The sequence below is a fragment of the Mus pahari genome, chromosome 2, assembly GCF_900095145.1.
Source record: "Mus pahari chromosome 2, PAHARI_EIJ_v1.1, whole genome shotgun sequence".
NCBI lineage: Eukaryota > Metazoa > Chordata > Mammalia > Rodentia > Muridae > Mus > Mus pahari.
In genome coordinates, this window is record NC_034591.1 from 22,200,754 (window position 1) to 22,215,489 (window position 14,736).

The 14,736-nt window shown below is 46.2% G+C and overlaps 1 protein-coding gene across 1 annotated transcript; it reads left to right on the plus strand.

The window, feature by feature from the left end:
- Positions 1–1,496: 1,496 nt before the first annotated feature.
- Htr5a (5-hydroxytryptamine receptor 5A) lies at positions 1,497–14,488 on the plus strand. Its single transcript, XM_021191647.2, has 2 exons — positions 1,497–2,785; positions 10,171–14,488. The coding sequence occupies exons 1-2, from the start codon at positions 2,045–2,047 to the stop codon at positions 10,501–10,503; spliced, it is 1,074 nt and encodes a 357-aa protein (XP_021047306.1). The 5' UTR covers positions 1,497–2,044; the 3' UTR covers positions 10,504–14,488.
- The last annotated feature ends 248 nt before the right edge of the window (positions 14,489–14,736 follow it).

Below are 14,736 nucleotides of genomic sequence, written 5' to 3' on the forward strand. Positions count from 1 at the left end.
GAGAGAGAGAGAGAGAGAGAGAGAGAGAGAGAGAGAGAGAGAGAGAGAGAGAGAAGACAACTTCTGTGATCATTTTGTAGGCACTGACCATATTATTTTATGTCATTGGCCTGTAACTCTCCAGATAGGCCAGGACAGCCAGTACACGTCAGAGACCTGCTCACCTCCAGCCCACAGTGCTGAGATGACAGACGTGCACTGCCATGTCTTCTTATGTATGTATTACTATTATTATTATGCACACATACAAGCTCCTGTGTGTACTATGTGTATGTGGGTGTCATAAGCCATAGTGCACATGCAGAGAGACAGCTTTCTGGAGTTGCTTCTCTCCTTGAGGGCTAGGGCTGTAGCTCAATGGCAGTGTTCTTTGCCTAGTATGTGCAAGGCCCTGGGGCTCAACTCTTACACTGAAATGAAACAAAGAAAACTTCTAGGTCAGACCTCTTGATATTTTTACAAGCATGCGTGGGTAAATTTTTTTTTATTTTATTTCATTTATTTTTTGAGTCAGAGTCTCACTATGTAGCCCTGGCTGGCCTTGAACTTACAGAGCTCCACCGGCCCCAAGCTCAAGTGCTGGGATTAAGGGCTAAACCATCATGACTGCCTCAATACTTTTCAAGTATGTTTCAAGCTTTTCAAATGCCATAGAGATTTTCTCTTTTTTTCATTAGGGTTTGTTTTTGTTGTATGTGTATGTTTACGTGCTTGTATGTATGTGCATCACATGTGTAAGTGGTACCTATGGAAACCAGAATAAGGTATCATATCCCCTGAAAATGGAGTCACAGCCAGTTGTGGACCACTGTGTGAGTGAGTCCTGGAACCCAAAGCAGGTTCTCAGCAGGGGCAGCCAATGATCTTAATGGCTGAGCCATCCCTCCAGCCCTTTTCCGTAGAAACTTCTGTAGAGTCGCTAGAGAGGCTCCTGTAAGCCTCTTTCTTAGCTCAGGAAACAGGCACCCTATCTCCAACAGTCATCAATCTTTCTCCTTTAAAGCAAACAGCTCTTTAAGTGAGGCCACTGAGATCGCCGAGTTAGGAGGCAGCCACATAGGGAAACCTGGAAGGGAACAACAGTAGGCTGTCAGGTAAGTTAGTTGGTTGGTTGGTTGGTTAGTTAGTTAGCCTAACCCAGGACACCTGTACTTCAAGCAAATGGCTCGAAGTCTCAAAATCACCTTCAGAGGGAGCATGAGTGCTGGAGGAAGGGTTTAGGAAAGTTTACTAGCTAATGAATTCCCGGCCACTGACCCAGTGGTAAAGAGCGACTGGACTGTGGATAGACACCAAGCTGCGTGCTGGTATAGGCAGCGAGAGGAGCGGCACCGTGGACAGCGCCAAGCACTGAGCTGCACACAGAGGCAGTGCTGAATACTCCCATGCAGAGAGCGGGGTGGAGAGAGGCGGCTTCATCAGCTGATGCCTTACGTAGTGCGGGAGCCCCACTTTGCTAAGGCAGGACTGGGTGGGCGCGCCAGCGTGCACTCTCGGAGCAGCAGCCTCAGGCACGGTGGAGAGAGATCAGGACAGGGCAGAAGGCCGTCTCCAGAAAGCAGGTATCTACGTGGCTTCCAGTCCCCAACCCCCACCCCTCGGAGCCACTGCCGGGAGAGGGGGGAGGTGGGCAAGGAGCAACCCTGGACCAGCGACTGTTCTGACGCACTAGCTGAGTTCTGGGCATCCACCCTGCACTGGGCGGGGGCCGACCCCAAGGATGCTCTGCTGCAGGCGACCAGACAGCAGTCTCAACCTAGGTGAGGAACAGCAGGCATGTGATAGCAAAGGCGGGCCCTGGCTTCTAGATTCAGCCCCTTGAGTCCGCTTTCCATATCTCTAAGGATACCTGGGCTGTGCTGCTTGTAGCCCAGCACCCTCCTCTCTGCTACAATTTCCTCCGGAATCTCACTGGGTGGAGACTGAGGCCAGGTTCTTGGCTCTTAGCAAAATCCTCTCCATTGGCCATCGGTTGCAAACATCTAGATTGACTTCAGTGGGCTCGGTGGCAACACAGTCTAAACACAGGTGTCCTGGGACAGCAATGGATCTGCCTGTAAACTTGACCTCCTTTTCTCTCTCTACTCCCTCCTCTTTGGAACCTAACCGCAGCTTGGACACGGAAGTCTTGCGCCCTAGTCGTCCTTTTCTCTCAGCTTTCCGAGTGCTAGTCCTGACTTTGTTGGGCTTTCTAGCTGCAGCCACGTTCACTTGGAACCTGCTGGTGCTGGCTACCATCCTCAAAGTACGCACCTTCCACCGAGTACCACACAACCTGGTAGCTTCCATGGCCATCTCGGATGTGCTAGTGGCTGTGCTGGTTATGCCACTGAGCCTGGTACATGAATTGTCTGGACGCCGCTGGCAGCTGGGCCGGCGTCTATGCCAGCTGTGGATCGCATGTGACGTGCTCTGCTGTACTGCCAGCATCTGGAATGTGACAGCAATAGCCCTGGACCGCTACTGGTCAATCACGCGCCACCTGGAGTACACACTCCGTACCCGCAAGCGTGTCTCCAACGTGATGATCCTGCTCACCTGGGCGCTCTCCACTGTCATCTCTCTGGCTCCGCTGCTATTTGGCTGGGGAGAGACTTACTCTGAGCTCAGTGAGGAATGCCAAGTCAGTCGCGAGCCTTCCTACACCGTGTTCTCTACGGTGGGTGCTTTCTACCTGCCGCTGTGTGTGGTGCTCTTTGTGTACTGGAAGATTTACAGGGCTGCGAAGTTCCGCGTGGGCTCCAGGAAGACCAACAGCGTCTCCCCCGTACCCGAAGCTGTGGAGGTGGGTGCTACAAGGATCGTTAGAAAATACATCACTTGTACCTCAAAGGCTTTTTTTGCAGCGCACCTCACCTTGTGTCTGTGGAAGGTGAAACTCTCCAGTTTGGGGAGAGGTAGGCAAGGGAGGAAGGGAGGGCTCAAGAGCAGAGACTCCCTTTGCTCTAAGCACTGAATTACAGAGACCCTCCCATACCGAATGTCTGGTGGATTGTTTTCTTTCTTGAAAAAAAAAGCATGGGTTGTACCCATGCTTTCTGAGTCTATTTACTGCACTAAGGGTCACTTGGCCTGACTGCCTTCTCTTTGAGTAATACGCAGGAGGAAACGGAAGTTCCAGGTCAGACAGCTTCCCTACAGCTGGCATGTGAAGCAGACAATCTCTCAGTGGAAGCTCTGCTTTCTTCCACCCTGTCCCACCCATGCTTTCTCTGCCTGCCATCTCCTTAAGTCCTGAAGATCTGAGCTGGGAGTCAGTGTTCTCAAGCCCCATCCGTGAAAAGGAGCCAGCTCCCCACCCGCTGCTGAGAGTCTCACGTGTGTACTGATGTCACTCAGACCAGGACACAGTCCCTGATTCCTGTTGCTGGGCTCTGGGGCAGCAGACTAAGTCTAAATGAGTGTGGAGAGTATGTTGTGCTGGCTTGATGTAAAAACAAGCCTGAGAATGGATGGGGGTTATTTGTGAAGGCAATGTGAGTTTCCACTCGTTAAAGCTTAGGCGTAGGTAGGGGAAGGAAACAGGCGTGGCTTCTGTTTTTAGGAAACAGATGTTGGAGACTACCTGCCCCCCATCTCCAAGAGTGGCCCCCACCAAGCGTGATGCTTGGACTGCTTGGTGATTTCTAATAGCGCAGGATGGCCCCAAAGAATTTTGAGGGCCAGAATTCATAGAATTTTGGAACCTCTGCTGCATCCACCAAGAAGTAGGGAACTGGGTTAGAAGTAGCTTTAGGCTACTGAAGCTTGGAGTCCACTTCTGGTGTCCCTGGTATCAGAAATGGGAACACCAGCTTTGCTTTTCCTTGAATTTCAATGACCGAATAAGAAAGATGAATCTAAGGTCTATGTCTAGCCTGGGGTGAGACCTAGCATTTCATACATACAGCCAAAATGGAGAGAAAAGAGATAAGTTGCCCCTGATGAGACAGTGCACATTCCTTCTCTGAACCTTCTTCTTTGCTGCAGCCTCTTGTGAATCGACCCCATGTGGCTTTCCCTGTTTTCTTTCTTTCAGACCCTGGCTGAAGGCTATGCATGCTTTCACTGGTACTCTGGGCTCTTTCACTGTCTCTCTGAAGCCCCTTCTCCTTTTGTCCCAAGCAGCTTGCTCACAACCAGCATGACTTTCTCCTTCTTCTCTATTTCCCAGCTATTGACAATTGGAGAGACTCACAGCTTGCCTGATCTGTTGTTTTTCAGTGTGTGTGTGTGTGTGTGTGTGTGTGTGTGTGTATGCATGTGCGTGTGTGTATGCATGTGCGTGTGTATAAATCAGAGGACAACTGGCAGGAATTGGTTCTCTGTTTCCAGCCAGTGGGCTCCAGGGATCAAACTTAGGTCATCAATGTTAGAGGCAAATGCTTTTACCACTGAGCCACCTCGATATCCTCAGATAATTTTTATTACATTTTAAAATTTATTTTATGTGTTTTGTGTGTTTAGGTGTTTTTCCTGTATGTATGTATATATGTATGTATGTATGTATATGTATGTGTGTATATGTATATATGTATGTGTGTATGTCATGTGTGTGCCTGGTATACATACATACAAAGGCCAGAAGAGGGAGTTGGGTCACCTGGAATTGGAATTACAGTTGTGATCTGCCACATGAGTACTGGCATCAAATCTGGGTCTTTTGGTTAAGCTCTGTGTACTCTTTTATTTTTTGAGACATGATCTCACTATGTGTAGCCCTCCTGGCTGTCCTGGAACTCACTTTGTGGACCAGGTTGGCCTCAAACTCAGAGACCCACTTGCTTGCCTCTGCTTCCATGGGCTGAGATTAAAGGTGTGTGCTACCACCCCAGCTAAGCAGCTGTAATCTTAGCCTCTGAGCCATCTCTCCAGCCCACTGCAGACAAATTTTAAACTGTATATCCAATGAATTGATCTTTATAGTGTGATGGCCAGAGGCAGCTTTAACTCAGTGCAAACTGGCAGCCACAGTAGAGGCAAATGTCTTCTCAAGTTAGGATGGGGACTTGGTAGGTGACTACAGTCCCTCTGGAATAACTTCATTGAGCAGATCTTAAATAGTGACTTCAAGCTAATAAGAGATACTGATTCTTTTAAGGAGCCTTCTGCTAATAGATTATGATAGATACAGATTGATGACAGTGATAGATGATAGATAACGTATATTTGATACATGACAAATATAAAAAGATGAAAGGCAAATAATAGATAATCCATTGGTATATGTGGTCTCCCATACTTCTGGGTACAGAGGCTTATTTAGGGGTGTCCAGAGAACCACAGATTGCATAAATCTCTGGTCTTTACTTTTTAAGACTCTTTGGAAATGTCTAGCCTCATGTTGAATATTTTCTAAGTCGGTAGGTTTACAGGTTCATTTACTTCTTATTTTTGAGTCCATTTACTTAAAGAAAAAACTAAGCTAGGCATGGTGGTGTACACCTTTAATTCCAGTACCCTGGAGGCAGAGGCAGGAAGATCTCTGTGAGCTTGAGGTCAGCATAGTGAGTTCCGAGACAACCAGAGCTATACAAAAAGATCCGAGAGAGACAAAGAGAGACAGAGAGACAGAAAGAGAGACAGAGACAGAGAGACAGAAAGAGACAGAAAGACAGAAAGAGACACACACACACACACACACACACACACACACACAGAGAGAGAGAGAGAGAGAGAGAGAGAGAGAGAGAGAGAGAGAGAGGTCTGAGCTTCAGCTTCCATGTCTGTTCCATCAGTTGTGGGTTTCCATTCCACACAAATGCTGTGTGGATTTTCTGTTAAATTTATCTTCTGTCTTTATTTGCAATTTTTCACCTTTTTTTTCAGTCATCCTGTGCAAGGGAAGCTTCTGACGTCACCTTATGTAAGCCATATTTTATCTTTATGGTTGCATCTCCACAGCTGGATTAGATAGATCTTCCCTTCTCCATCCTGCTTTTACATATTCCCACATCTGAAGAGGTTTCACTTTAGTCTGTGACAGATCCAGATCCTATGGTTTGTTTTCTATTCTAATGAAATTCTAAATTCTACAATATATTTCTGTCCTTTCTCTGAAGCTTAGGAAAATTCTCCCTTATTCTCTTGGCTCTGGCATAGGTTTTGAATTTACAGTTTATAGATCCGACTTTATACCTGGTGAGTTTACAGAATGCTTGTATTTTTCCTGAGCAGAAACGTCTTGAAGAAAGGGCAGTTCATTTAGAGTGTTTGATAAAGCTTCAAGAACGTGCTAGAGAAAGACCTTGGAGGGGGGCAGTATGGTAAAGCCTCTAGATATAAATTAAACAAGTTGACTGTGGTTAGAGAGAGGCTGCTCAGTGGTTAAGAGTGCTTGCTGGTCCTGCAGAGGACCCGAGTTCAATTCCAGAACTCATGTCTGGAAGCTCATAATTCTACCTTCATATGACTCAATACCCTGCAATCTGAGGGTAGCTGCATGTGCATGCAGCTGTAGACCCTGCAGGTTAATTGCACAGCACAGTGGTGTTTGATGGTATGCCCTCTGACACATGGTCTACACCTTGAACAAAAATCGAATTCAAGACCTAACTGCAGACTGCTAGCTGAAGCTTTAGTTACTGAAGCAAACAAGGCAACATGACGGCCTGGCACATGGACATCCTTGTTTGCAAATTCTGGAATAGCAAAACGCCACCCAGCAGTAAGAGTTCAGGGAGCATCCAGAATCCAAAGAGCCAGTAGCCCCTGAGCAAAAGCATGAGCTGGCCGGTGCCTGGGGTCCAGTGAATGCCTTCAGGGGAGATGCTATGGCTCAGACTGATTGATTGGTTCTCAGCGGCAGGTTTTTAGGGCGACTCTGATTTGATTGGCTGGATTCTGAGTAAGAAGTGAGGGTTAATGGTGACTGGCTTGTGTTAGGGGAAACCACATCATCCTTGATCCGTGGAAGAGGCTTACACAGCCAGCAAGCTTCCTTGTTACCATAGCTACAGAACCATCATTCTGCCCCTGAGTCAGAACATTTTTATCACCACCATGCTGAGCTTCTAATCTGTATATCTGTCTCTTGAGTGTTCTGGCAGGTCCAAGTGACCCACCGTCTTACAAACCCGCTGGAGCTACACTTTGGAGCTGAGGGTCTTTGTCCTCAAACTTCAGCACCACAAGTCGGGGCAATGTTAATCGACAGTGGTAAGAACATGGAGGATCTGTAGTAAGACGGTAAACAGTTATTTAACATATCAACACTTTGGGAAAAAAAAAACAAGAGCAAGTGGTGCCTGTCCCCAAATAACAGTGGTTATCGAAAGAGAAAAGGTGAATAAAGCTGGAAAGTTTCAGTGAGTCTGAAATTGTGAAGTACCTGTTCTGAATACATACCACAGAGGTGATGGAGAAGATCTAGCTTGGTCCGCCTGCTCACACTGTGTTAGCCTCTCTAAGACCTGCTAATGAGCATCCTAAACTCTTACAGTAATCAGTATAAGGTTACTCTATAGACTCCGCTACGTTCTTCATGGTAGCCACTGATTAGCAGAGAGCCAAGGTCTGGAAGCCAGAGTGAGCACACCAACCTGAAGACAAGAGAAAATGGAAACTGTTCACGCAGCCAGGACCTCCTAACAGCCTATGGGCAGTGATTTCCGTCGCTGACCTCTCACCGGGGCTGGGAGTTTGGTATTGAACATAGCACCAGAACATGGCCTGGGGGAAGAACCCACGTTTCATATGGAAGTATGTTAGTTGACCCAACCTGGTGTGTTTCCTGGCAAGAGGCAACCTCAATTGAGAAACTGCTCAAGTCAGACTGGTCTGTGACTGTGTCTGTGAGAGACTGTCTTGACTGATGAATGAGGTGGGAGAGCCCAGGCCACTTCAGGCAGTACTATGCCTCGGCAGCTGAGCATTTAATGTGTTAGGGCAGCAGAGAATGAGGCTGCGGCTCAGCAAGTAGCGTTTCCTAAGGTTTCTGCTGCAGCTCCTGCTTAGCCTCCTGCCCCAATTCTCTCACTGTTGAAGACTGACCTGGAAGTGTAAGCTGAAATAATCCCTTTCCTCCCCTAGTTGTTTTTGGTCATGGAATTTTTTTTATCATAGCAAACAGAAGAAAAACAGAGGACAATGGGGGGAATGCTTTTCTGTGAAATATGGAACTAAACTCTGAAGAACTGCTGATACAAAACTGTGTCCCAGTATCCCCACATCTCTCGCAGCACCCCTAGTATCGCAGCATCCCCGTGTCTTCAGTAGTCTCAAATTAATATTAATTTTTAAATTAATATTACCCTGCCTTAATAGTGTCCTCATGTTGTCAGGATCCCTATTGCCACAGCAATGCCCAGTTTGGCTCAAGGAAAAAAAAAATGCCAAGTGAGGTACAGACTTCCTGAGGGAGGATGAGTCAGAACTCCTGGGAGCCCTAGGAGAGTTGGTTCTCCCTTTATCATGTAGTCTCTGGTGACTGAACTCAAGTCATCAGGCTTGGTGGCAAGTACCTTTACCTACTGAGCCACCTTCACCTGCCCTTTGAGAATCTCATATCAGAAGAAAAGTTCTAGAATATTCTAATGTTTCAGACCAGACTCACATGAACACTCTAGATATCTGGCCCTAAGTTTACCCCTGACTTCCTAGGGTTTGATTAATGATGGGATGAGGAGACCGTTCCTTTGATAGATGCTATGCTTCACTTTGGAGCTTTGATTTTCCTCTTTAGGCTACTGATATGCAGTAGGTTCACTCTGATGCTGGGTGGCAGCAGCAAGCCCTGGCCAGTCAGCCCCCAGGTGGCTAGAGAAAATATTAAGTGCCACAGGTTGTCGTGGATGCTGGGTGGGGGCACCTGATATGAGAGTTACGGTGAGTGAATCTTCAGTCTGCACTATTCTGTTCATAATGAGCTTGTTAGGATAGATATTAATTACTTTCCTTATCGCTGTGATAAGATGCCTGATAGAAGCAACAGAAGGGAGAAAGGATTCACTTCAGCTTGTGGTTTGGGGATGCAGCGGCAGGAGGCCGAGGTTCACACTGTAAAGACACAGTGCAGGCACGCGGCCTACTTTTCCCTTTCCTTCAGTGTGGGAGCCCAGCCTATGGGATGGTGCCACAAACACTTGGGGTGTGTCTCCCCCACCTAGAAACTCCCTCACAGACAGGCTTCTGGGTGACTATAGATCCCCTGACTGGCCATCAGTAACTCACCATCATGGAGTGAGCCTGTCTCCTATGCCTTTGCCATCAAATGCGCATGCCTCGTGTTCTGGTTTTCTTTTTCTCGCTGTGATAAAACACTCTGGCCAAAGCAAATGAGAAGAGGAGATTGTTTATTTTAGCCTGGAATGCCAGACCATAGTCCACCATTGGGAGAAGTCAAGGCAGACCTGCTTGCTAGTCAACACAGCATTCCCTCTAACCCAGGTGCTTACTTCACAGTCAAAGCCCAGCAGGAACCATGGAGGGTGCTTCTTGCTAGCTGACTTGTAAGATGGTTTAAACCAGCGGTGTTCAGCCTTCCTAATGAGGTGACCCTTTAATACAGCTCTTCATGTTGTGGTGGCCTCCAACCATAAAATTATCTTCAATGCTACTTCATAACTGTAATTTTGCTACCATTATAAATCATAATGTAAGTATTTTTGGAGATAGAGGTTTACCAATGGGATCACAACCCACATGTTAAAAACTACTGGCTTAAATACAACTAATTTTCTTATACAATTCAGGATGACTTGCCTAGTGATGATTTCCCATAGTGGGCTAGGCACACACACACACACACACACACACACACACACACACACTTGCACTCAAGCACACACCCATGCACGCACGTACTGCCCACAGGCCGATCTGATCTAGGCAATTCCTCAAGGCTTTTCTCTCAGATGATTCTGCCTTACATCAAGTTGACAGTTACAACTAACCACAACATCCCCACATTCTACTTATTTCTGCTGTGCCATTAGCAGAGCAGATAGCCACAGGGACTCACTTGCATTGAACTCTGTGTGCTGTAGCTTCCTCTCCTTTCTCAGATGCAGAGCCCAGCCTTGTCATTCACTGCTATGCCCTCTAGTGTGCAGGATTCCCCAACTAAGCCTAAACACTTCCTTTGGGATGGTTTATGGGGCCCAGGCCCATCCACACCAGGGTTCTGTCTGGCCACCACCTGGCAAGTGTGAAGTGGCATCTCCTTACAGTGTGTCTGTCTGTGCCTTGCAGGTGAAGAATGCTACACAACATGCCCAGATGGTGTTCACAGTCCGCCATGCCACCGTCACCTTCCAGACAGAAGGGGACACATGGAGGGAGCAGAAGGAGCAAAGGGCAGCCCTCATGGTGGGCATCCTCATCGGAGTGTTCGTGCTCTGCTGGTTCCCTTTCTTCGTCACGGAGCTCATCGGTCCCCTGTGCTCCTGGGACGTCCCTGCCATCTGGAAGAGCATCTTCCTGTGGTTGGGCTATTCCAATTCCTTCTTCAACCCGCTCATCTACACAGCGTTCAACAGGAGCTACAGCAGTGCTTTTAAGGTCTTCTTCTCCAAGCAACAGTGAGAGGCCACGTGGGAGTGCCTTCTTCCCACAGCTTGTAGCTCAGTGGATTATCCTGTCCCAGGGACCACTGCAGTCTGCCCAGCTGTCTGGAGGACAAGATCCGTCTGCCAAGGGCACCGGGTCACATCAGAGCTCAGCTCACTTCAGTTCTATGCCCATGTGTTGGAAGTTGTATTCACCTGAAGGCTCTGGTGGTTTATGCCCCCAATCTGGGCACTCCTCCTCACTCTGTACCAGCAGCCACGGACCTGGCCCACAAAGTGCCCATTTCTCCTTCAACTCCACTCCAGCAGGGACATGAGAAGTTTGATTAGAACAGCAGGAGGGAGGAAGTGAGACAACTGGGGCAGGCAGAGAAAGGCAGAAAGAACAAGGCCAGTGGGGATCACACACACCTGTAACCCAGGAGACCAAGGCAGGAGGAGCTCAACTTTGGAGCCAGCCTGGGCTACATGGTAAGTTCAAAACCAGCCTGAGCTATCTAACAACATATATAGCAACAGCAAATACACTGGGGAGACTGTTTGAAAAGCAGGAGCCCATAAGGGTAAACTTTCCAGAACAGCTCTCATTTCAGAGTTCTGCTCTGTGGTCCTGGAGTGTATGTCCCAATATGGGGTCCTTCCTAATATTTGATCACAAATTCTGTCCCCAAACATATCAAAGCACCAGCCCATTTGTGATGACAGTAATCCCTGTCTTTACCATTTGTTCATTATATACACAAAGTCCCCCTCTGTCTGTCTGTCTCTCTGTCTGTCTCTTCCTTTCTGTCTCTCTGTCTCTCTGTCTCTGTCTCTGTCTCTGTCCCTGTCTCTCTCTCTCTCTCTCTCTCTCTCTCTTTCTAGAAAAGGACAGTTTCCAGTTAAAATCAACATAGTCCATCAACTATAAAAGCAAAATATTTCCTTCCGGTTTGAAACGATTGCTCATGAAAAATAGAAAAGTCTACCAATTTCACAGAATTTGTCAAAATAATTTATTTACTATGCATTTTCCTTGGTCTAGTATCTTTAAATGTTTCTAGCCTTAGTGTTTCTTTCCTAAATACTAAAATTTGAGGCTAACAATAGCCATGACCTATTTATTTTTTAAATACAGTTTCACAGTTGGTGACTATAAGGACCTGACGATCAGACACATGAGGTGAACAGGAGTGCTGGCCACTTTACAGTGATGCTTTTGCTGGTATATGAACCTGACCAGATAGGCAGACAAGGGTCAAGTGATGCCACTATCAAGTTGGCAGTGTAACTGGTGAGTCAAGACAGGCTAGGAAAAACACAGTGTTTATGCGGTCACAGAAAACCTTGGGCACATTCTTACCTCCAAGGGTATCCCAAGGGAACTCTGAGAACACTATCAAAAGAGCCAAGGAGGGAAAGAAGAGCCAGTCACCTTTCACGAACCCTGTCTGTGCTGACTTCTCCCATAAACTGAAGATAGAGCCATCCGAATCTACAGGGCCGTGGACAACTCTTAGCATGTGGTTCTAGCAAAATCCTGAGGGAGCAAAAGCACCCACACTTCAGATCCCAGCAGCGAGGAGAACTGGGTTGCTTTTACAGCCATCCCGGGGCTTTGCTGAAGAACCCCCATCCAGCAAGTGGGCTCTCAGCACACCCAGATGATGCTGCCATTGTGGAGAGTTGGGATGTGCCTTCAGTTGGCTGGAAGTGTGATGTGACTTCATCCTTATGAGTTTTTAACTATCTGTTCATTTATGTATGTTTGACACAGGGCTGTACTAAGTAGCCCTGGCTGTCCTGGAACCTACTGTGTAGACCAGGCTGATCTCAAACTCACAGAAACCTTCCTGCCTCTACCTCTGCCTCTGTTTCCTGAACGCTGGAAAAGTATGTATTACCACACTGAGACCAAGAAGATTTTTAGATAAAAACTCTCCAGTACTCTGAGTTCCTTTGTCTTGGAGCAGTGGTCTAGACTAGACACACACCCTGCACTGGAGACTGGCCTGAGCCAGGCTGGAAAGTGAACAGAAAGAAGGACTCACGTGCCCATGACTGTCATGACTGTTCTCATAACAAGGTTTCATTAATGGTTTCAACAAGAGCTTTTTCTCTTTCTTTTTTGGCCTTGGTGTTTTTGTTGAGTCTGAGTCCCAGGAAAATGATGCACATTGAATGTTCTAACTGCAAACTCTGCACTGTCTGTCTGTCCTTTACTGCCTATACTCAGCCTGGAGGCCTCATGACGATGAGCCTCTAGACCCAGGGATGCTCCTCTGTGGCAGCAGTAGAGGGACTGCCCACGCCGGCATGCCGAGTGCACTTAGTTCATCCTTGCCACCTGAAGGGTCCTGACCGACAGACACCACTTTTATCACCACATGGGACCATTCGCCCATATCACCTCAATTTAAAACAAACAGCTTACCTGTCATTCGAAACATCTATAAACTCTTGGGCAATAAAACTCCATTGTATTCCATGTCCCTGATTTCACAAATGCACAATCAAACTATATAATAATATATATATAATCTGAGGGCACAGACACTATATTGTATATAATAAATCGTACCCATCCACATCCCAAAATAGAAAATTTGTGATGATTTCTTTGTGGTTTTGACATGAGGTTATCTTGAATTTCCTGCAAAGACAATCTTTACACTAGAGTATGAACTGATGAAAGGAGTTAGACAGCCAGCTTCATGACTGTGGACATGTTTCATGTGGGTTCCTGTCTGTGCATGAAAGCAATGCACTGGAGAACTTACTTGGGATTTCCTTAGATTTTTATTTTGCTTCCATGTATTTCTTAGTTCACATACTAGACTCATAAATACTTTAAAATATAGACTCACTTACTTCCTCATATTTCCTGTCCCCAGGATCACTGGGACCCAGGGGGATCAGTTGGCTTTCAGTGTTATAATGAGGATGTGTTTGTTGAGTGCCCACAAGGGAAGGAATGGACACTACATATGGAGTCCAGTGTAAACTGTACCATGTCTGTCTATCTGAAATTTCTGGAGGGGTTTCTCACCCAGTCCCATACTTCAATATTTACCTGTTTTTCCTTAAAGGTTTATTTGAAGCTAAAATGACAGCTCCATGGCTATGAGCACATCCTACTCTTGCAGATGATCTGGATTCTATCTATCCTCAGCACCACATTAGGCAGCTCATAACCACATGTAACACCATCTCTAGGGGATCTGATATCTCTGGCCTGAACAGCTGCCTACAGGCATGCACACATGTGAAAGCCTACACACATGTACATATAATTTTAAAATAATAAATACAGTGATTTTTTTTAACCTCTAGTTTTTATTTTATTTGTATGATTGTCTACATGTACATGAATTATGTACTTGCAGTACTTGTGAAATCCAGAAGAGGGCACCAAATCCCCTGGAACTCTACAGCTATTTGTGAGCCACCATGTAGTTGATGGGAATTGAACTCAGGTCCTCTGGAAGAGGAGCCAGTGCTGTTACACACAGCCATGTCTCCAGGCCCAGATAAAAATTTTTTAAGGTCCATTTCCTTTGAACTTTTCATTAAGACTGAGGGAGAAGAGTAAGTTTGCGCTCCTCAGTGCCCCATGATTCTGGTCACGCTAATCAGAGAGATACTATAATCAAACTGACTAAATCTCTGTTATTATAATATATAACTGTATACAATAATATTAACTAAATTACTAAATATACTAGATTACTAAATATAGTAATTATTCCTATTTTCATAAGATGAACTCATACATTACCATTCATATGTATTTAGCATCTCCTGGACAACATTTAAATCATATACTCTGCAAACATTACCTAGAGCATGGAACACCTGATGCACAAGGATTAAATAGCAATTAATTATTGCACTTCCATCTCAATGCAAAGATATATTGATAAAAAACATTATAAGATGCAAATGTGGATTTGTGTTTCTAGTGTGCAATTCAAATATTTGTGGGATGCTTTCTATTATTCTTTAAACTATTTTTTAAATTATGTGAATATGTGTGTGGACTTGTGCATATGAGTATGGGTGCCTATGATGTCTAGAGGCCACAGATACTTCAGGGCTGGAGTTCCAGGCAATCATGAGCTGCCTGATGTAGGTACTGAGAACTGACCCCAGGTCCTCTGCAAGAGCAGCAAGCACTCTTAGCCGAGTATCTCTCCAGGCCCCTTTCCATTACTCTCGATTGCCAATATATGTGGTGGTGGTGGTGGGGGTTTATTACTGGTACCAACAG